Raw genomic sequence first — 23047 nt, 5'->3', positions numbered from 1 at the left:
CTACATACTCCAGTTTTCCCTCCAGCATAGTACCTCGGAGGAAAATCCATATATACATCTTCTTCCAAGTGCCCATGAAGAAAAACATTTTTCACATCAAATTGTTTTAGTGGCCAATTCAAATTTGCAGCTAAAGAAATCAGAACTCGTACTGTATTCATCTTCACTACTAGAGAAAACGTCTCTTGATAATCAACACCATAAGTTTGAGTATAGCCTTTTGCTACTAACCTTGCTTTATACCTGTCTATCGATCCGTCTGCCTTGTATTTAATCGTAAAGACCCATCTACACCCAACTGGTTTCTTTCTTTTTGGTAGCTCTGTTACCTCCCATGTATCATTCTTATGTAGTGCCATCATTTCCTCATCCATCACAGTAGCCCATTTAGGATCCTTCAAGGCCTCTTCAACTCGAGTTGGTGCTTGGATTGCTTCCACATTGTTTACCCAGGCTTGACGTTTTGGTGTAAGGTTTGAGCATGACATATAATTAGCTATTGGATACTTCACTTTTCCTTTAGGAGAAAACCTGTCAGGAGGAACACCATGATTTTGCCTTGGCAGAAACTTATATGTACTCATAACATTATCTGGATTAGTTACATGAGTATTAGTAGTACTTACCTCAGGAATATTCAGAGAAGACATATTAGGTGGCACTATTGAGCTTGCGAGAAAGGGGGTTGCGGGTTCTGTAGCTAATGGTTGCTGAAGCGGTGAAACTGGTTCGACAGTTCCCTACTGACATTCTGCATCATACTCGGTAGTACGTTGCTGAGAAGACTCAGCTGGTTTGGTGCTACTTGGCTAAATGATACTCACATTCTCGGCAGTGTCTTGCCGAGAGTCACTATCTCCATTCTTGGCAGTGTCTTGTCGATAACTTTCGCAGCTTTTTTTGTCAATAAATACTCCCCCTAAGCTACATATTTCCAACCATCCAAGATCACCACTCATATTCTCCCCCAGGTGATCGGAATGTGATGGAGTCGAAGCATAAAAAACTCAGATTCAGAAAAGGTAACATCCATAGTTACATACATATGACGAGTTTCAGGGTGGTAGCACTTATACTCTTTCTGTTGATGAGCAAATCCCAAAAAAGCACATCGGTGAGCACATGGATCGAGCTTACTACGATGAATCTTATGAATATGAACATAGGCTACACACCCAAATACACTAGGAGAAAGAGTATTGGTTGACACTACTGAAACAAATTATGTCAATACTTGGAGAGGTGTACGAAAATCCACAGCCCGGGATGGCATACGGTTAATCACATACACGGCATAAGTGACAACTTCAGGCCAGAACCGTTTGGGTACAGATGCACCAATGAGCAATGCACGGACAGTTTCTAGGATATGACGGTTCTTTCTTTTAGCAACCCCATTTTGTTGTGGGGTATGAGGGTAAGTAGTCTCATGTAGAATTATTTGATCCCGAAGAAAGCTGGACAACTCGGAACCAATATACTCACCTCCATTATCAGAGCGGATAACCTTAATAACAGAGGAATATTGTGTTGCAACCATTTGAGAGAATGATCGAAACACCATACCCATATCACTTTTATTCTTCATCACATAAATCCAAGTCATACAAGTGCAATCATCAATGAAGGTAACAAACCATTTAATTCCAGACAAAGTACTAACAGGAGAGAGACCCCAAACATCAGAGTGCACAAGTTCAAAGGGAAACAATCTTTTATTCATACTAAGAGGAAATGAAATGCGATGACTCTTCATGAGAATACATACCTCACAATGTAAGTCTGATTCTTTTATTTCATGGATTAAACTAGGCAACATACGCCTCAAATAACCAAACGAAGCGTGTCCTAACCGACGATGCAATAACCAAACTTCATGTAAATTATTGGTACGGGATGCTCGAACTGCATTAGCTCTGCCAGGAACGACGTCATCCACATAATATAACCCCTCTCTCTTAGTGCCACGCCCAATTATCTCCTTGGTCTGAATATCCGAAGCAAACAAAACAGTGGATACATAAGCACAACATAATCTAATTGCTCAGTAACTTGAGGAATAGATAACAAATTATCAGACAACGAGAGAACAAGCAGGCAGTGATGAAGGGGAAGGGTCGGCATGAGGTTCACAGTGTCGACCCCCAAAACCGGTGTTGTTGTTCCGTTAGCAGTTGCAATACACTTATGTGAACTGGTTGTCAAACTAGTAAATAAATTCTTATCAAAAGTCATATGATCGGTTGCCCCTAAGTCTAGAATCCAACTTGTATGATGTTCCATATCAGAGGCTAAAAGAACACACCCTATACTACCTGGAGTGGCCGAAACATCACTTTGAATAACCATCGGATCGACAACTGACCTGTGGGTAGAGCCAAACGCCCCACCCTCCAATTTCAGTCCAACCTCACCTTTGCCACTCGTTATTGACTACCACACAATACACACACATACACAGCAGTAGGTTTTTTTTTTTTTTTTTTTTTTTTTAACACACGGTTGCACAGTTTGAATTATTCACTGCAGTAGCAGAAAGCTTCCACGTATGTAGCTCTTACACGGGCAGATATCCTACCAATTGCGAGCCGCAATTACAAGCACTAGCAATCGTAAAACAAACACACACAACACAATTTTTAATTTGAAGCAGCAACAGGATCACAGCCTGCACTGATTTCTGCAACAACGATGCTACTATAAAGAAACACACGACAGACACACAACAACAGCAAGACAGCGTGCTGCAATCCCAGGGTACAAGTCAACCGAAGGTAACAGCAACGGAAGATACATTTTCTAGGGTTACGCCAACTTGGCTCTGATGCCAAATAGAAATTTACGGCTTAATTTTCATTGTATTGCATAATAGACAATATATACAAGATAAAATCCTTGTTATATAAGGAAACAATAAAGGACACACAATTATCCTTCCTAATAAAGGATTTTAATATTTACAATATATTTACATACCCTTTTTAATACCACTCACGTTAACATGCATATCGTCATTTCATTAAGTCTTCGTAGGCCTGAAGTCATCTGAAAGGCATACTGCACACCTGTTAATGCCTCATTTGTGAGGGTAACTAACATGTTCCAAGGCTGCTCCCATATGAATGCTTAACAAAGAAACACACTTATCTTGAACACACTAACAATGTTTGATATCATTGCATCTCATCAATATGTTTGTCCAAGAATGATGATGCTTTGTTATTCACTGAGATGACCATTTCATTCACTCTTCTTTCAGACATTTTATCAAACAGTTGGAGGGCATGTATGAAGCCAACTCTAACCTTCAAAAGGGCAGCACCCAATGTATCCATGGACATTCATCGAAGTTCGAAGGGTCAACATCCAAGGTATCCATGGACGTTCACCAAAGTTTAGAAGGTTAGTTGACCCCCACTGCCCCTCAATCATCTGCCACTGTAATTATGCTTCATTTGATTAACCCTTGCAATATTCTAATATACTCAATGTTTTGATTAGAAAAATACTGTATGAATTTCAAAAACTGCAGCCATGTGAAAAACCATGTTAGTTGTTTTAAATTTTAAATTTTAAATTTTTAAATTTTTATTTTTTTAACCAATCCATGTTAGTTTTAAACAACTACTTTTTTTTTTTCTTTTTTTTTTTCCAATGGTAATAGCAGCAGCCTTTTTTCCGGAAGAAATATTTGATTAATTTAGAAAATGAAAACCTTGCTGTTATTTCATTTCGTTTAAGAGTAAACTGTCGGTTTACCCCCTGAACTTTCACCTCACTTTCGATTTCCCCCCTGAACTTTTCCATTGGAAAATTAAGGACTCAAAACTAATTTTTTTAGCCAATTTGCCCCCTACCGTTAGTTTTTCATATATTCCATCCATATTTCCGTTAAGTGAGACCATGTGCACAACATGTGAGGGTAGTTAAGTTATTTCACTCTTAAAAATGATTAAAAAACTGAAAATAATAAAAAAAGCAAAACTTTCCCTCTATTTTTTCCCACTAATTCCTATCCTCGATTTTATTTTTCCCTCTCATTCCTATGCATGAGAAATGACATATGGTGTTATTGTCTACCATTTTTATTTTCTCTAACAAATTAATAATTTGACAAATGCTAATGGTGCTATTGTCTCCAAAGCAGTGCATTAATATAAGAAACCCTAGTCTTTTTTATGGACATGTTTCTTATATTAATGCACTGCTTTGGAGACAATAACACCATTAGCATTTGTCAAATTATTAATTTGTTAGAGAAAATTAAAATGGTAGTACATGCTTCAAAAAAAAAGATTAACTTAGCTACTTATGAAGACAATAACACCGTATGTTATTTCTCATGCATAGGAATGAGAGGGAAAATTAAAATTGAGGATAGGAATTAGCGGGAAAAAATAGAGGGAAAATTATTATTATTATTTATTTTCAGTTTTTAATCATTTTTAAATTGAAATGACTTAACTATCCTCACATGTTATGCACATGGTCTCACTTAACGGAAATATGGATGGAATATATGAAAAACTAACGGTAGGGGGCAAATTGGCTAAAAAAATTAGTTTGAGTCCTTAATTTTCCAATAGAAAAGTTCAGGGGGGAAATCGAAAGTGGGGTGAAAGTTCAGGGGGTAAACCGACAGTTTACCCTTTCGTTTAATTACGAGTAATAATATTATTTTAAGCTACACTAGTTTAAAACGAATGTCCTGTCCATTAATTACAACAATCCACCACTTGTTTAATTGACCTACGATATATTTGTTAAAATGTCCCACTCCTTGGTACCATAGTTAGTTTTGATCCTTAGGATGACAAAAATCTCATTAACCTATATTGTGTGCTAGCCAACCAAAATTAGAGAATTTTAGTCTACTGGATCAATGTTTCCAATTACAATTGATTTTAAATTTTGGGGTGTGCTATCCACACACCCTATTTTACTTCTCACACACCCCTTGATAATTTATATCCGTTGATCCTCTTCAATTCATCCGAATCGACGGCTGAAAATTAAAAAGATGTGTGAGAAGTAAAATAAGTTGTGTAGATATCACACCTCTAAATTTTTTGAGATGTCACAAGACCGCCCAGATTTATTTATGAGACGTATTTTCCTGAAAAAGCAAGTGTTCTTGCCACTAGTTTACTAGTGTCCAAGGCAAGTTGCAAGGTATCAGCTTTCTTCTTTGCCAAGGAAAATACACCACCTAAAGTCCTTTTCTGAAACTGAACGCAATTATTTTTGTTCTATTTTATATATATTTTTAAATTTATCATCGTAATTATTATAATAATTTAAAAGATAAAGAGCCTCAAATCCAAAATACATAAGTGGAAACCCACACTCTATCCATCCACATATATATTGATTGCAATCATGTAAGAGCATCATTTGTTAATTAAAATGAGCATTACGTGACTGTAAACAATTAATCAAACTTTTGGTAAAAAGTTGTCTAAAGCGTACACCGCGTCTACGTTTTAGAAAGAATAGAAGATAATTTAGATTAATCATAATAAGTGATTCAGTTGAAATGCAGTAAAATTTCAAGTACGATATGTTTCTAGTATTGCATATGAGGCAAGATGATAGCAAAACACAAGTGATGCCCTAGTTGCAACCTTTGAAAAGACGTGTGCCTTGGGCAACAAAAAAAAGGACGATTTAATTTACTTCCTGTCGCGATGATGCAAAATACATATTCTGCTATTAATTCCTGTCATGATGATGCCAATAACTTTTTTTTTTTTTTTTTTTTGGAGGGGATGATGGGGTGGCGTGGGATAAGAATATCTAAAATATAGCAGCAGGCTAGCCACACATGATTCGGACGGCCATGCATGCACACATGTCTATGTTTCACCTATATTTTCAGGGGAATTTGGATTCGATTTTGAACCCATACAGGGAGATCATCATCTCATTGATATGATAGATTTTATCAACCCTATATTTCAACAGCATCTGTACCGTTCTTTCACTTTTTGTTTTTCTGCATGTTTATCTATCTATACAGTTAAGGATAAGATATTACCCTTCTATATATTGTGGCCTTTTCTTTGGCATCTTTTAAAATTGCCGTGGAATTTCTCTTATTAACCAACCATCATATATAATTTGGAAAACGTCTTCCCTATTGTTCATATTCTAATTTATAAATCTTCCAGAATAAATGTGAAAGTGAACTCATATAATATATATATACACACAGTATTGATTTTCTAGCTAGCATTTGGAGGGATGGGACGATTTTTTTGTTTGTTTTTGTTTTAAAGTTTCAGCTTCAAACTGAATCATGGGTTTGAGAAGTGTGTTATATAAGAAGAATAATAATTTTGCACTTTAATTTTTTTTTTCTTTTGCACTCAATTTATTGTTTTTATCCATTGATTCTTCATTCTTCTTTATTTGTTCAATAAAAAAACTGTAACTAAAATGTGAAGTGTTGTTGGAGAAAAAATAGTGCTAAAATCACTAAACTATAAAATAATGTGCTAGCTAAGGGTCCTTAATTCACTCTTTTACTTGGATTTTACCTCATATACTTAAATATTATAACACCAATCTACATCATAGGTAAGATCATAATTTGTTGTAAGGATAGAATAGATAGGTACCGTACGAAAATATAAGAATATTTTTCTCTTCATATCGGGGGATCATACATTTCTCAAGTGCAAGAAATGAGTTCGATTGTATCATTTAATAGTGAACCCACGAATTATTAGTTCAAGTTGGGCTTTACAAGTATATGCAAGTCACTGTCACTTATTGATGCTCTAATGTACTCCACATAATTAATAGTTGACCGTTATTCACTTTATACCATAGTGACTGTCGAACTATGAGCTGCATTTCTCACTATGATTAACAGTTCAACACCGTTCACACGCTTCGGATTCTCGGACTATAAGTTGCATTTCTCATTATATTCCAGCCATTGTGGGGACCAAAATGAAGGAATAATGCCCTTAGCCTCGGGGCTTAGACTAATCAATGGAGCAAAATGACCATGAACAATGGATCTGCCGGACCCTAGGGCAGGTCATCATATCATAGTTCACAGTTCACACGTGGTCGTCTCCAAATTCAGCTTCAAAAAGAATCCAACTATATATATGTGCAAGCGATCCACATGCATGCATGCAGCTAATTTCCTTAATTATCATGCTCCCCGGCCGGATCACTGGATCATGCACACAAACTGGATTACAACACCAATGTATTGCTCTGAGTGATTAATGACAGTAACGTGAACAATACTGGTTTTGCATACGATGAAATTCTCTCTGTGTGATCTGTGCTAGCAATGGAGATAAGGATATACGTAGACTTTTCGTTAGGGTTACAACAAAGAGGGTAGACCTTTTCATTTGGCCGTATGTCTTATATAATTTAAAGCGACGTACCTAACAAACAATAAATAAATTTTATTGGAAGCTTTATTTATGGCTTGCTGGCTATCTCTATGTTCTGGGACGGTGAGACCCATAATTTTTGCCTGCATGTGATGTATGTACTCAGCGCAATGGCATGAATTGAACACACATATGATGTCACTGTGAGCTAAAGACGGATGAAATGGGGAGAAATGGAGAAATGGAGAAATGGGAAAAATGAAAATTTTGTTGACCCTTCAAACACACCTGTAGGGCATCTTCTAGGGACCAAAATATTTGGGTGTGATGGAGTTGTTGATATTACATGGACGTTGAGAATATTTAATAAAGAGAAGTAATTTTTATGCAACTTTTTTTATCAGGGAAAATGTGTGTGTTTATCAAATTTCTTTAATAAATAGATCACATTTAATACGAGTGAAATAATATCATCATGTGATGATACAAACTGAAAGATTTTTTTGCAAATGTAAAAACAAATCGGATCAAGACAAACTCAACTTGCCATCTCAATATTTTAACCTCTCAAATCGATTAGACAACAAGCAATACGACAACTTGATTTGATTCAATGAGTTTGATAAGGTAGATTGAAAAGGTAAGGGCAAATGAGGTACAGCTAGCCATCATGGAAAATGGGTTCATTAATTTGGTATATGTGATATTCTCAGTTGACATTTGCTTCGCTAAAAATTTGTCATTCGAATGAATTAGGCAATCAGTAGAAAAATTCACCTTGTCTAAGACACAGTTGTCCTAATTCTAACCTCATCCATTAGAGACCATGTTGCAGTTGCATGGTTTCAGAGCAGACTGTAGATCTGTTTCTTACTTGTTTGCAATCTAAGAATATAATTAATTAATAAATTCAGGTACAGCCGCAATTTGCTTTGATTAACTAACTTATACACACATGGATGTCATTGACATCCCGTGAAGATTAACACAATTTTTAACATATCGGGAAAGGCAGAAAACATTTTAGCTGAGTAGTGACAAGCAAAAACAACATATCGATCAGCACATAAAATTACGTAACGGCCAGGATTTGCTTAAACTTTCATCGAACTTCACCCGACAATAATATATGGATGATCTGGTGTTGATAATATGCTTCCACGTTGCACTATAGAGTTACTACCTAGCTGAGATAACATTACTTTATTTCTTATAAAATCGACCTTAATTATATATGTAGAATTCTCTAGACCTTGCAGTCGGAGCCTATAAAACCGAGAAATTTGAACCGTTCAAGATAAAAAGAGAGATCAAATTCTTGAATTGTGTGAAATGAGCAGTGAGATTAATTGCTGAAGATCGTAAGATTTAAAATTAATGATTCGAATTTCTTTGTCTATCAGCTCTGTACTACGAGATTCGGAGAGGATCTCAACTCGTACATGTATATATATATTTTGGACGTTCTTGTAAATTGCAATGTGGCCACATTTGCAGTCAAAGATGGATATATAGTAGATTAATTGTGAAGTTGATCTATTTTCAATGCTTGGCCTCAAACATTTAGCATATCCCCTTATCCATTTCATTAAAGTAATGCGGATATCATGTTCCATTACATCGTCTTCCTTCCTCCTCCATATAAAAAATTGGAAGATGTTAGGATTATGTTTTTAGACTCTAGTATTATAGACTGCATGATGTGGCGGTTGATTGCTGGATTCTTCAACCACATTATGTAATCTATAAAATTTGGTCTTAAAATATGGTTTCTCGATCTAGTATTTTCCAAGCTTTTATATGGAAGAGGAAAGAAGACGATATAATGGAACATGGTACCAAATTACTTATATGAAATGGATAAGGGGATATGCTAAATGTTTGGCCTAAGAAGGAAGATAATAAGTATTTTTGAGTTGGAGGAAAATAATATTAATACTTCATGATATGTGCAGATCCAAACTTGCCAGAATCATATCCAAACGGCCTTTGATTTGAACTGATCTCAACAGTGCTGTCTTTGTTGAAACAGTGACCTTCAGTCACAGTAGCGGGACAGCTAGGGTTACTTGCTTATCATGACTAGTTATTGGAGGCCGCAAGGTGAAAATTACAGTCAAAAACTTTAGAAGAAGGGAAACCCCGTGTTGTTTCTGCTAATTAACCCACTTGCATTGCATGTCTCTTTCATTTTTGCATCTTTGCATGTTAAGGATGAAAAACAAGTTAATAAAAAAACACGAGCTACATAATGTAAATATATAACTGGCCAATAACCATATATACGAGGCAATATATATAATCGGGCGGAGATTATTATACACTTGTTAGTGAAAAGAAGCTTTATGGAGACAGGAGACACATGCAATGTTTTTTCACCGTGCATTTGTTTAAACCTAATTTGTATGTTTTGTTTATTTAACATCGTCTAACTCTTAAGACTTGAATTTCGAGAATTTAGAGTTCACAGTCAATTATTTCCTCACTTTCTCATTATAAATTTATCGTTTGTACAAAAAAATGTTATATTTAACCTTTAATTTAAATTTTAAAAGAGTTTTGAATGCTGAACCAAACCTAATCTTACCCATCATCTTATTTACTACTAGGTTAATTACAGTAGCTTACTGCCATGAATTTTTCATATATGTCAAATAGAGTTAGATTCTTATCGTATGTCCTCCGTCAATGAAGTTGAGTTTAAACCCCCAGGGCTTTTATTGAAGTTTAGAACTAAAACAACATATACTGCTAAGGTAGAATATTATACTTGAACGCATTGTTAATAAATATATGAAATGTGTGTATAATACGTGAAACATACATACCTGTATTAATATGTTAAAAAATGTACAGGAAATGTGAATTTTATTTTTATTATTGAAAAATGTGTAAAAATAATGTGTATTGAACATAAAAGGTATGTGCGTATGTATATAATATATGTATGGTAATGTACAGTTGTAAAAAAGTACAATTAACAAATTCATTCATGCATAAACAAAAAATAAAAATATTATTAGAAGGTACGTATGTATATATATGTGTATATATATATATATATATATATATATATTCAATATGCGTATTAAACACAAGAACGTTATATTATAAAATTTATAGTGCAAGCTTGGATTTGAAGAGACATGCTAATATTTACTTTATATATCGATTGTTATATGTACTAAGAATCGGTAGTACCAAGTTATAGACACAAAACCTAATTTTTTTTATGCTATGAATTGATTCCCAATGCCTGCCCAATGTTTTTATCTGGATACGTGTTTTCTCCAACTCCAAGCAGAGAGACCTTTGGTTCACAGAACACTGAACTGAATAGTGGGAGCCAGTGTCGTGGTAGAGGCTAGAACAGCACATTCTCAGACTCTCGCAAGTCGGATAGTCAAAATGCCCCCAACACTCTCTGTCGGCCCTCCATTTGTGTATATATATGCACTGTGGCGGAGCCACATGGAGACCAAGATGGGCACGGGCATATCCTGAAATATTAGTTTATATACTTTATCTGTTGGTTTGGTAACTAAAGAATATGCGGCTCGGTGGTTGAAGGGGTTTTTGTGTTCCTGCACGTCGGGGTTCAACTTGCTGGTGAACCTCCTCCAAGTTCTTTATCAGCAATTTTTTTTTGGTTAGTTGATACGAAACAAGGTTAATTTATGTTGAAGAAAAATCTCACAATAATAGTATCGAGCCATGATTTAAATTTTGGTTTGAAATTAATGTTAACTTTGTTGTTGTTGTATTTAAAGGCCCCTCCTAGTCTAAATTCCTGACTCCACCACTGTATGTGCACAAAAAGAGATCAAGTTCTTTTTTACATAAAACTGATGATTGATTGAAGGCATAACTTCGTGAACGTCGGCATAGTAATATATATAGTTCTACTTTTCCGTAATGGAATATGTGATCATGTTCAACCACGTTTCACCCTAATCGATTTTAAGAAAATTTTGTGGAACGAAGATATATATATAATAGACGGAAAATCTTTAGATTCAAAGCATTTACTAACCTAACGGTTTAGACAATATTATAAGACCTCGATCAATACTGCTATATTATTGTATTTGCATTAGGACAAATAAATCCGCGGTCGTACCACTAGCAGATGGTAAGTAAGACTGATGAGTCGTAAGCTATGGTGATGGTGGGTATCAGGTATGTCCTTGAAAAGCTTAAATTTGACTAACTCTCAATCTTCCATCACTAATCTTTTAATCACAATTGTCCAATAGCTAGCATTATGCTTCTGTTAAAGATTAAAAGAACAGAGAATATGTTCTTTATTTTAATTTTTATATTTATCATTTGAAAGAAGAGATGGTAACATTCAGAGACGGCTTTGAAGGGAAGCGAAATGTGTAATCGCACATGATTTCAAATTTGAAGAAGCTCCCAAAAAAATTTGCCATCTAATATTTATTATATAATAATGCTATATATTAAAAAAAATTGTTTTTATTAGCACTTTAAAATCTTATTGTGCACTCATTATTAGCGTAAGTTTTTATTCCTTCTAAACATAAAAATTTGGAGTGCACAATGAGATACTTGGAGTGCTAATAACAACACCCTAAAAAACTTTTTTTTTCAATTTTATTATATGTTAACGCTATCTATTGAAGTGAGACTTTAAAGTTAGAGTTTTTGAAGCTTTATCTCATGTTTGGTCGTTAAGATTGAACTACTTTCGATTATTTACTAAAGGTTATATTCGTAGCTTTTTTTACTTATTGTTTAATGTCATTTGTAAACTTACAATCAGTGAGTCTTAAAGTTTGTTTTGATTTAAGTTATTACTTTCTAACATAAATACATTGTCCTAATGTTTTGAAAAACTATCTTAAGGAAGAGCCCTTTGACAAATTTCGCACCATAGAAGATGAGGCACCAACACCTTTACATTTAAGGAAAACTAACGAGAAGTCTAAAAAAACTTCCATTTTAATGAAAAGCCATTTTTAAAGGTATAGTGAATAGTACCAAGGAAATGTATAAATGTGGTATTTCGTTAAAAATGAACAGTATTGAAAGTGTTTTGTTAAAACTCTCTTACATTTAATATATAGTTTGGTGAAAAAACATTACAAGGGGTAGCTTTGCAATAAAAATAAAAAATAAAAAATTACAACGGGTACCCAATAATTTTTGGCTCTTTTTTTTTCATTTTGGGTCAAGATGATTTGATGCTTCCCTATTTTTCTCTGAGACATGTATACTTCTGTAAAGCATCTATTTTTAAAATAAAAATATATACTAATGGAACTTCTTGTTAATTTTCAATAAAAATAGCACTAAGGAACACTAATTAGACAATAAGACGTATATATAACATAATTTACTGCTTTTTACTGTTTATTTTAATTTTTTTAAGTATATTTATCACGATTTACTGCTCTTTTACTGTTTATTTTAATTTTTTGAAGTATGTGAGATATTCTACACTAATCTACATTAAGATGAGGAGATGAGTTTAAAACTAGGATGCAAGGGATTGAAGAGGAAGACACTAATCACTAGGCAATCCACCGCTTACTATTGTCTAGTTATATAGTATATTTCCATAAAACATCTACCCTTCCAATAATATAAATTGAGCATGAAAAATAATTGATTTCAAAATACTTACTTGCTTACATGGAATCATTACGAAAATTACAATTTAACATGCATGCACAAATTAATTAATTAATTTTATATGTTCATTAGACTATAAAATGTAAAGAGGATTAGGATTCATTTGATTTATTCTCTATTGTAACATGCAATGTGAGATTTTAAAGGGAAATTAAGTCATTTTCCAAAGGGTCTATTGACTCTTGACCATTCTCTCCCCAAGTTGGACTCCCTTCCTTCAATCCTTACCAACTCTATAAATCTCCCACCACCAGTCACCACTCTTTATTAATCAAAACCCTCTGGCACCAGGGATCCAATCCAAATTAAATTGAAACCCAAAGTGGGAAGAAAAGGAGGGCGCACAAGAAAGAAATGGTGGGTTCCTCTCTCCTTTTTTTCCTCCCATCCCTCACACTTCTTTTCTTGTCATGCTGCTTTTTCTTTATTGCAAGTTGCAACACCCCTTTAAGTCTCATGAGTTTTTGTAATGGTTCCTGTAGGAGCAAGAACAGCAGCTCAGCACCAGATGGGAAGGCTATGTTGACTGGAGAAGCCGACCTGCAATCAGAGGTCGCCATGGCGGCATGCTCGCCTCCTCCTTTGTGCTGGGTATGTGTCTCTTTTTCTTTGTCACCTGATCGATCACCTGGTTTAAGTAACCTTGGATTTCACATCAAGGATTGAGAATAAAACACATAAAGTACATTCATTTATTCTCCACCCTTGATGTCAAATCCAAAGGTAAGTGATCATTCATTCCTTGGTCACTTGATGAACAAGAGAACATTTCTACCAAATCCTCATCACTCCAAACCCCAAAACAAAGAATTGGGTTTTTGAAATCATTGATTATGTTGTATTTCTAAGTATTTTGGTATTTTTTTCACTGATTTGCTGCGTTTTTGTGTTGTTATGCATATGTTTTTAGTGGCGGAGGTATTGGAGAATTTGGCATATCTGGCAAATTCAAGCAACTTGGTCATGTACTTAAAGGATTATATGCATTTATCTCCGTCCAAAGCCGCAAACAATGTCACAGATTTCATGGGCACCGCCTTCCTTCTGGCCCTTCTCGGTGGTTTCTTATCCGATGCCTTATTCACAACTTATCACATCTACCTGATAAGTACAGTTATTGAATTTCTGGTAATTACAGTTTCCAGTCCCTCTCTCTCTCTGAACGTTTTTTCTTTTTTGGTTACTTCTGCTTACCTTTTTTTTTATGCTATCCACATACTTATTTTTATTTGTTACATATTTTTATTAATTTTTAGTCATCGAACCAAATAAATAAAAATTAATAAAAGTGTGAATGCGTGAGAGATAAAAAAAAAATCTATGAATAACGCCGCTCTTTCTTTTTTCGGTTATAAGCTTTCTCTTGCTTTTTGTTAATAGCTATATATATGCTGATAATCTGCACGTATTTCTTCCATTCCTTTCCCCTTAACTTTTGCATCGTTTTTAAGACTATTAATTCTATAATATATATGGAATAATTGGGTTGGTTCTCTCGAGGGAGTCCAAAGGGCACGTGGCTTGCAACAGGATTATGTTTCAGTCGGAACTCGGAGTCTGTGTAAGCTGGGGTTGGGAGCAAGCGCCATAAAACCCTCAGCCTCTCAGAAATTGAAAACTGTATGGATATGTTAGTTAGAATCATAACTTACTGTAATCAATGAGTTCAGTTGCTGCCTAGAGATCACACCACTTCATTGTTTTTTTTCTTTTTCTGATTTGAGAAAGCTCACAGTCTTGATAAGGAGAGAGTGGTGCTATCTGTACATTTTTATTTTATTTTTTACAGATAGTGCGGGATGACAAGAGCATTAGATGCTAGACAGAACCAACTGTTACTAGCCCATGTGTTTTTTTTTTTTGACAAAATTAGCCTATCATGAACAAGAAAGAAAACATAGCCCATCCCTTTAATTTTTTCTAGCTCCGCCTTGTCCTTATAACAATGTACTATTGGTATGAAACGTCATCATAACAGTGTACTCATTGCATATAAATTGTTGTCGAGGTTGAGGACCCATGTATTGATGTGCATTTGTTTTCTCATGTCATGCCATGACAATGAGAAACTTAGATTGCTCAATTTCAGTTTGACAGCACTGCAGGCATTAATACAATCTTTGTCTTCTCCCTTCACAACCTTGTCTTTGCTTAAGACTTACTTGATTGAAACACTACTCAGTACTACATGATAAGATCTCACTAGCTATATCACTCATTAGTGTACGGAACCTCTACGGATCCTTTCCTCTTAATCCATCAAATCAGAGAATCCGTGCCGTTGAAATTTGATCAAACGGCTACAAACAGGGGCCCACTTTAAAGGTTATAATAACTTCAGCCGTTTGATCAAATATCAACGAACAAATCCTCCTGATTTGGTGGATTAGGAGAAGTGTACCACCTCCACCCCTTGTGCTGGCCCTTTTTTTGCCACGTACACCCATGTTTTAGGAAACATGATTGTACCAAGTAAAATCAATCATATATATTGTGGTTGAAAGATCCACATCCAACATTATATTTCATTATTTTGGATCTCGTATAAGTTTTAACTGTGCAAGAGGCAAGTATCATATACAACGACAATGTCTTCTGTCCATATTCACATAACCACGTGTCGGGTTGCGGTTTCAATAGGGGCCAGAGGTCGAGAGGGATGTGGAATTCGACAAAATGTAAGTAGAGCCATCAACCATGGTCTTTAGGATAAATAGGACCCCAAGGCAAAAACATTACTTTCATCTGTAGCGACATTTCATAAGCAAGTCCTTTTCCTCCAAAAATTGAAGTGGAGATTCAACACGTGGATTGGGGACCCAATGTTTATAGCTTTCCTTTTTTGCCTATAGAAAAATTTGGGGTTTACTGTTGATTGAACCAGAAACTTTGGAACTCTTCTATTGGTCACTTTGAAGGGTGTGGAGCCCATTATCTGTGGCCCAATCATGTCCTACATATTTATGGCAGTTGGTCAGCCCAACTTAAGTCCAAGGGCAAACCCAAGTTCACAACGTAGACGTGGCGATATTTTAAATTAGTTTAATTCACGGGAGGAGATTGAAATTGATTACCGGGGTGGATGTAATGCTTTGACCGATTGAGCTAACTCACATTCGCATGAAAATCACAGACTTTGAGATATTTTAGTCTTCTTAACTTGCAAATGTTTTATTCTTTTGCCTAATGCTTATCTGCCTTATCAACCGATTCAAACTCCCAACATTGTCACAGGGTTTGATCCTACTCACAGTGCAAGCTCGCTTACCTTCACTGAAGCCACCATCATGCACCAAAGGCAGCCTCGACAATCCATGCCAAGAAGTTGAAGGCGGAAAAGCTGCCATGTTGTTCCTAGGCCTGTATCTGGTGGCATTGGGGGTCGGAGGAATAAAGGGCTCTTTACCATCACATGGCGCGGAGCAATTTGATGAGAGCACTCCGCAAGGCAGGAAGCAGAGATCAACCTTCTTCAACTACTATGTCTTCTGCCTCGCTTGTGGCGGCCTGATTGCGGTGACACTGGTGGTGTGGACTGAAGACAACAAAGGGTGGGTATGGGGTTTCGGAATTGCAACCATTAGCATATTGTTGTCTATTCTGGTGTTCCTTGCTGGTTCTACTCTTTACAGGAACAAGATACCTAATGGAAGTCCCCTAACAACCATTTTCAAGGTAAGAAAAGTAAGATGATATGTGCACCTTGTAATGTTCGTGATAACGTAAATTCCACATCACTAACACATCGGGGAGATCTAGGTTACTTAAGCAAGGGATGAAATCTAAATCGCAGATTTTTTATATAAGCGATTTTCTGCTTTAAACTAATCTAAAATGCGGAGAATGGCCTAAAAAGGTAGCTTGAATTCCAAGTAATCTAATTTAATTTCTGTCGCTATTGAGCAGGTTTTAATTGCTGCCACACTTCACAGCTGTGTGACCGGAAGTCCAAGCAATGCCATTGTGAGCATGGCTCCAAGCTCTTATTCTTCAACCCCAATCACCAAAGAAGTATCAGAACCAAACATCGTGGAGAAGGAGGATTACGCCACTGATGATCAAACACCAACAGAAAGCCTCAAGTTCCTAAACAGAGCGGTTGTAGTGAACAAGCGAGTCGACGATAAACTACATTGCACCGTGAAGCAAGTAGAAGAAGTCAAAATCGTGCTTAAAATCCTCCCGATTTTCGCATGCACGATCATGCTCAACTGCTGCCTAGCTCAGCTCTCCACATTCTCCGTCCAACAAGCTGCGACAATGGACACAAAGCTCGGCTCTCTAAAAGTCCCACCTGCTTCCCTCCCCATCTTCCCCGTACTCTTCATCATGATCATAGCACCAGTCTACGACTTCTTCATCATCCCATTCGCACGTAGGGCCAAGAAATCGGAAATGGGAATCACGCACTTGCAACGCATAGGAGCCGGCCTAGCCCTCTCCATCATTGCAATGGCAATAGCAGCCCTCGTGGAGATCAAGCGCAAGCGCGTAGCGTCCAACTCTGGAATGCTAGACTCAACCGAGCCACTCCCCATCACGTTCTTTTGGATTGCGCTTCAGTACTTGTTCCTGGGGTCAGCGGACCTTTTCACATTGGCCGGACTGTTGGAATTCTTCTTCACGGAAGCGCCGACGAGCATGAGGTCTCTGGCAACAGCTCTCACTTGGGCTTCCTTGGCAATGGGGTATTATCTGAGCTCAGTGATTGTTTCTGTGGTGAATGATGTTTCAGGGAAGTACTCCAACCACAAATGGCTGTCCGGTAAAATGCTGAATCACTACCACCTGGAGAGATTCTATTGGCTCATGTGTGTGCTGAGTGGATTGAATTTCTTGCACTATCTTTTCTGGGCAACCAGGTACAAATACAGATCAACAAGAACAGATAAGTAAAACAGGAGATCAACTTACATGGTATGGATACACTATCACTGTGATGTACCGTGTCAATGATACAACATTATGCGAACAAAAACTTACACATATCTACGTATTGTTGATATAAGATGTTATGGTAACAGTATACCTCGTGAAAGTCATCTGCAAAACAGTTTTTTTGGCAGGATCATAATATGTGGCATGATGATCATAACTTGCAAGACAACAGCTTGGACTGTAAATAATGATGCCCAAACTGGTAGCGAGTGAGAACTGAATCAGAGAGGCCTACACAGAAATGGGATCTAAGCATAGTTTTTTCTTTATAATCTTGTAGTCATTAAGTTATCTTATAGAAATATATGGTAGTTTGGTTCATGTTGTCAGACTGGCAATGGACTAATGGATTATGTGTCGTGTACTCATGTCATGTTTTTGCACGTAACCTATGCTCCTTTTTGGAACGATAATAAATAAAGTGTTTGGCGAGATTCACTCATTAGTGAAGGTTGTAAGATGCAAATATCCACCCACGACTTTTAAGGGAAGGGGTCCTACACAAGCTATAATAAGAAAATGAGTGTGATATCCACACCCCTTTTTATTTCTTCTACACCTTTTTGGTTTTCGACTATCGGATCGAATGAATTGAAGAAAATCAACGGACATAAATTAATAAGGAGTGTGTGAGAAGTAAAAATGAGTGTGTGGATAGCACACCCCTAAAAAAATTGAAATTGATACTTCGAAAAAAGTAATTTTACACTCACTTAAGTAGAATTTTCGTCTTGTCGATGTAACAGATGAGTGCACTAATGACTTTTGTGTAGTGGAAATTAAGACAACTAACTTTAGATGGATTCGTTTGAGCTTCATTGATTTGTATATATTTTTTAATGTTATAGTCGCACAATCGTATATTATCGTCGCAATGATCATATTCTTAAGCATTCGAATTAATGTGTCAAAAAATTTGATAAGCGTGAACAAAACATTGAATTGGTCGAATAATTCCTAACTATATTAATTATGATTATTATTACTGTTAAGGGGTAATGTGTATGAACGAATACAGTAATTCTCAATCAAATCCCAAACTAATATTGCCCTATGAATGGAGACATTCACTGCACTCGGACCCAGACACCGTGGCTGGGGGTGCCAGCGTGGACAAGAAATAGCAAGTAGTATCCAGGTGGGGCCACTGTGTTCTTCGGTGGGCCATACGCCGTAATCTTGTAAGCAGACGTCGACAGGCGCACCAGGCGCGCCACGTCCAAGACCACCATCCTCTGATTCATTGCGAACGAGTGCGTCGTAAACGACGGCGTTACGAGCGCCACCGTAATCCCGGGATCGGTCCGGTACTCGGATAAAACAAAAGTAACAGAAAACTCCTGGCCGTACGATACGGTATCGTCCCTCGTTTCGACGGTCAGGATCGACGGCCGCAGGGAAGCGAAGAGTGGGGCCAGGTACGGCGGGTGGAAAGCCTCCAGGCTGAGATCGGTGGGGAAAGCTCTCCTGAAGTTGTACATCTCGTGCGGGTTGCTCCCGCCCACCAATACTCTGCCATCTGGCACAAGAACAGCGGATGAGTGGTACATTCTTGGAATGCCGGCTGGCTTCAGCACCACGAATCTCCGTTCCGGGTCGGATTCGTAGGTTCGGTACAAGACCGGGTTGAAAACTGGATTTTCCGCGTTCTCCCAGCCCGCCGTCCCGTTCGACGCGCCGTTGATTATGAGGACGTCGCCCGTGGGCAAGAGTAGCATATCGGACATGACACGTGGCATGGGCATTTCCTCCATGACCCATTTAGGATCGGGGTCGGACAATTTGATCCGGCCGCAGCTGTTGGAGGCGAAGACGTGTACATTTTCATATTTCGCCTTGTGAAAGGCGCCGGGTGGTGCCCCGCCGCATATCAAGATTTCAACTTGAGGAAGACCCAACTCGGATAAAATCCCGTTCATTTTGAGCGGGAGGAGGACAGAGGACCCGGTGCTGGGGTAGTTCCGCTTGACGGCGACAGGCATACCCGGGAGCTCCTTCACGATCCGGTTGTTATTGTAGTCAAACAAGATTGACCGGTTGTTTGCAAAGATGAAGAGGTTGCCGTCCGGCAGGAGGTGCAAGAACGGGTAAAGATTGTTCTCCTCCCCCTGGTCGTTGGTCTCCGCCAAGAACCGGAAGTAAAACCACTTGTCGTTCTTCTTGGGGTAGAACTCGTAGGAGAAGGCTCTTCTTCCCCCGACGACGATGACACGTCCGTCGGGGAGAATCTGGTTGGAGGCGTACCATCGGTTGTCGGAGAGTTTTTCCGGGAGCTCGATCCACTGACAGCTGCCGTCGTTGCAGGGTGAGAAAGTACGGATTTTTCGGATGCCGATGTCCCCGTATCCGCCGGTCTGGACGAGGGTGCCGTTGGGTTCGAGGGCGCCGGAGGAGCACCAGAACTCGGAGGCGACGAAGAGGGGGAGGAATGTATCGGTGGCGAGGTCGTAGAGGAGGGAGTGGGCGGTGCAGTCGTTTACGGTCCTGTTGTGAGCGATGTACTGACGGCAGACGGTGCCGTCGGGGAGGGAGAGGTTGGAAGGGCCCATATCGGTCCGGTCAAAGATGATGACTCTGTCGTTTATGAGTAGCTGCATGTGCATGGCCGAGACGCCGATGCTCTTGTGCAAAAGAACCCACTCGCCGCCGTCTGATACATTAGTATTTTTTGTCGTAATGGAGGGAAACGACGTGGTATTGGACAAGTATTCGGAATGGGAGACGATGAAGAAGCAGGAGAAGAAGATGGGGACGAAGTAGGGGATAATGGAGGAGGAGAAAGAAAGGTTCTTGAAAACGGAGGCCATGGTTTCTTGGGGATTGTTTCAATGCAGTGGAGTGTACATATATATACAGTGGAATCTCACACTCTCAGTGTCTGATTTTTTTGCAGATGAGCGTAGTAAAAGAGATAACAGAGGATGAGGACGATGAAGGAGGTCTGAGCTGTGCATGGTGATGGTGGTGAACTTGTTTTTATTGAGAAATTTTTCAGTGTGACCGTTACACGGAATAGTACAGCACGTGTCATTACATGAATAATAAGATATATGTGTCAAAAAGTTAATAACTTAAAAATATAATTTTTTACTACTTACATTAAAACACATGGTGTGCCAACTTGTTCCCGTCACAATTAAAAAATTTTCATTTAGGTCAAAGCGGTAGGTTTGTTCCGTACGGAGGGTCAGACACAGCTTAGTTATTGCCACATTGGGCTCGTGGGCCGGGCCGGGCCTGACCAATATGCACATATTGCTGTATGTGGTAGGGTTTGGTGGGGTAAAACTGTAAAATCATTATGTGGGTGTTCCTTGAACTTGTTGAATTTTGTTCCGTAATGCAACGATGATCCGAGCTGTGGCGGAATCAGATACGAAATGTAATTTTTTAAAACGTATTTACCTTTTTCACTTATTGAAATTACTTTTTTAGTTAAAAAGTTTTGTTTTTTGGCAAAGAATTAAAAAGGTTAAGTGAACATTGCAGGGAAGAGATAAAATATGAAGTGTCACGAAATTGATCTGTCTTGTTATTAACTGTAGTCCAAAATCATGAATTATCTTAAGGGCTAAGGTTGTGAGCAAAAAATGAAAAATCTAGATGGAGAGATAACCACCTAATTTCCATAAGCATTTTAAGTAAGGTTTTAAATATCTCTAACATTATCAAGTATTCACAAACGGAGTTGTCGGTAATCGAAAGGAGGTGAAGTAATAGATTCTTACGGTATATTTGAAATTTCATAGATAATTTGAAAACGACAATAATTTTAATAGATTTTCTACACAATTTGTTACAAAATTAAGAGATTTATAAACATTTCGGTGTAATTTTGATTCTTTGATTTTTTTTTTTAAAGGACCAGCTGGTGGCTTCGTTACGGTATTTGTCTTTTCGGGGGACATGAAATAATGCCTTTTAAACATTGTATTTAAGAATTAAAGTCTTATTAGTGAGGTGCTGTGCTTCAGATCCTTTTTGTTCCACCTCACATGCCAATTTTTATTGAAGAGTAATTTCTTCTAAATTTGAGTTACCGATATACCCATAAGAAAATGGAAACAAAATATTTGATAATTTAGTTAATCGACTTTCGTCTAATTATTTCATCCACATTCATAATAAGGCTACAAATTGTTGTTGAGTCCTAAATTGGTTGTGAACTGACAGCACTATCATTTGTAACCAAATACCAGTTGCAACTTGCAACATGAGATGAAGCAGTAAAGTACATAATAATACGGTAAAAATTTACAATGCACCTCTTATGGGATATGGACCGGTCCACTGAACAGTTCAATTTATAGAGAGTCAATATAGCAAATACCAGCTCATCGCATACACAGGTTCATTAAACGGTTAGGTTCACATAATCTCAATTTGACCGTTCAAACACCAGTGCATTAGATCACAGAAACGGGAGTATTATAGAAATTTGCCTAATACAAGCTAGCCTTATCAAGTTTTTAGCCAAAATGATTTATGAGATTGACATAACTCTTCACTTTGGTCATTGAGATTTGAAATCGATATAAGTGGTCCCTAAGTTTGTCTACTATCAATCATTTTGGCTATTCCGTGAAAAATCTATGTTAAATAAGGACCAAAGTGACAAAATACCTTCAGGGGCGTTTGTTGTATCGGACTATCTCGGATTGGACTAGCTGCAGGGACTAACCTGGACTGACTTAGACTGGACTAATATAGACTAGCTTAGTGAAACGTTTGGTGCAGTGTCGGATAAGAAGTAGGATAATAAAATTCTTTTCTTTTTTATTTCTTTTTCTTTTCATTTTCTAGAACTATCTGTTTTCCTTTTTCTTTTCTTTTGTCTTATTATATGTATTTTCTAGAACTCTCTTCTGTTCTCTGTCTGTTTTTCTTTTTCGTTTTTTTTTTCTTCTCTTTTCTTTTCATTTTTTTTCTTCTCTTTTCTTTTCATTTCTAGAACTCTGTATTCCCTTCCCCCTTCCGTTTCTTCACCTGTATTCCCCAAGTTAGTCACAATGCACAGATTGATAATTACAAAATGGAAACATGCTTCACCTTCAATTCTCAATTCCTAATTTTTTTCCCCAAATTTCCAA

At 37.4% G+C, this 23047-nt stretch overlaps 2 protein-coding genes across 2 annotated transcripts; one reads left to right on the top strand and one right to left on the bottom strand.

The window, feature by feature from the left end:
* Positions 1-13222: 13222 nt before the first annotated feature.
* Positions 13223-18402, top strand: LOC126597249 (protein NRT1/ PTR FAMILY 4.6-like). The gene is made up of 5 exons (XM_050264032.1): positions 13223-13376; positions 13502-13610; positions 13930-14147; positions 16254-16694; positions 16926-18402. The coding sequence occupies exons 1-5, from the start codon at positions 13374-13376 to the stop codon at positions 17913-17915; spliced, it is 1761 nt and encodes a 586-aa protein (XP_050119989.1). The 5' UTR covers positions 13223-13373; the 3' UTR covers positions 17916-18402.
* A 622-nt stretch (positions 18403-19024) lies between these two features.
* On the bottom strand, positions 19025-20867 carry LOC126597250 (aldehyde oxidase GLOX-like). The gene has a single exon (XM_050264034.1). The coding sequence runs from the start codon at positions 20762-20764 to the stop codon at positions 19025-19027; it is 1740 nt and encodes a 579-aa protein (XP_050119991.1). The 5' UTR covers positions 20765-20867.
* Between the last annotated feature and the right edge of the window lie 2180 nt (positions 20868-23047).

The sequence above is a fragment of the Malus sylvestris genome, chromosome 13 (assembly GCF_916048215.2).
Source record: "Malus sylvestris chromosome 13, drMalSylv7.2, whole genome shotgun sequence".
In the NCBI taxonomy this organism is placed as follows: Eukaryota; Viridiplantae; Streptophyta; class Magnoliopsida; order Rosales; family Rosaceae; genus Malus; species Malus sylvestris.
This window is presented reverse-complemented; position numbering and strand designations above follow the sequence as displayed.

Bases quoted from the DNA above. Each gene is read 5' to 3' on its own strand.
- LOC126597249 (XM_050264032.1), top strand. The intron at 14,148-16,253 runs GTAATTACAGTT...ACATTGTCACAG, and splicing joins GTACAGTTATTGAATTTCTG to GGTTTGATCCTACTCACAGT. The intron at 16,695-16,925 runs GTAAGAAAAGTA...GCTATTGAGCAG, and splicing joins CCCTAACAACCATTTTCAAG to GTTTTAATTGCTGCCACACT.
- LOC126597250 (XM_050264034.1), bottom strand. From the start codon at position 20,764: ATGGCCTCCGTTTTCAAGAACCTTTCTTTCTCCTCCTCCATTATCCCC.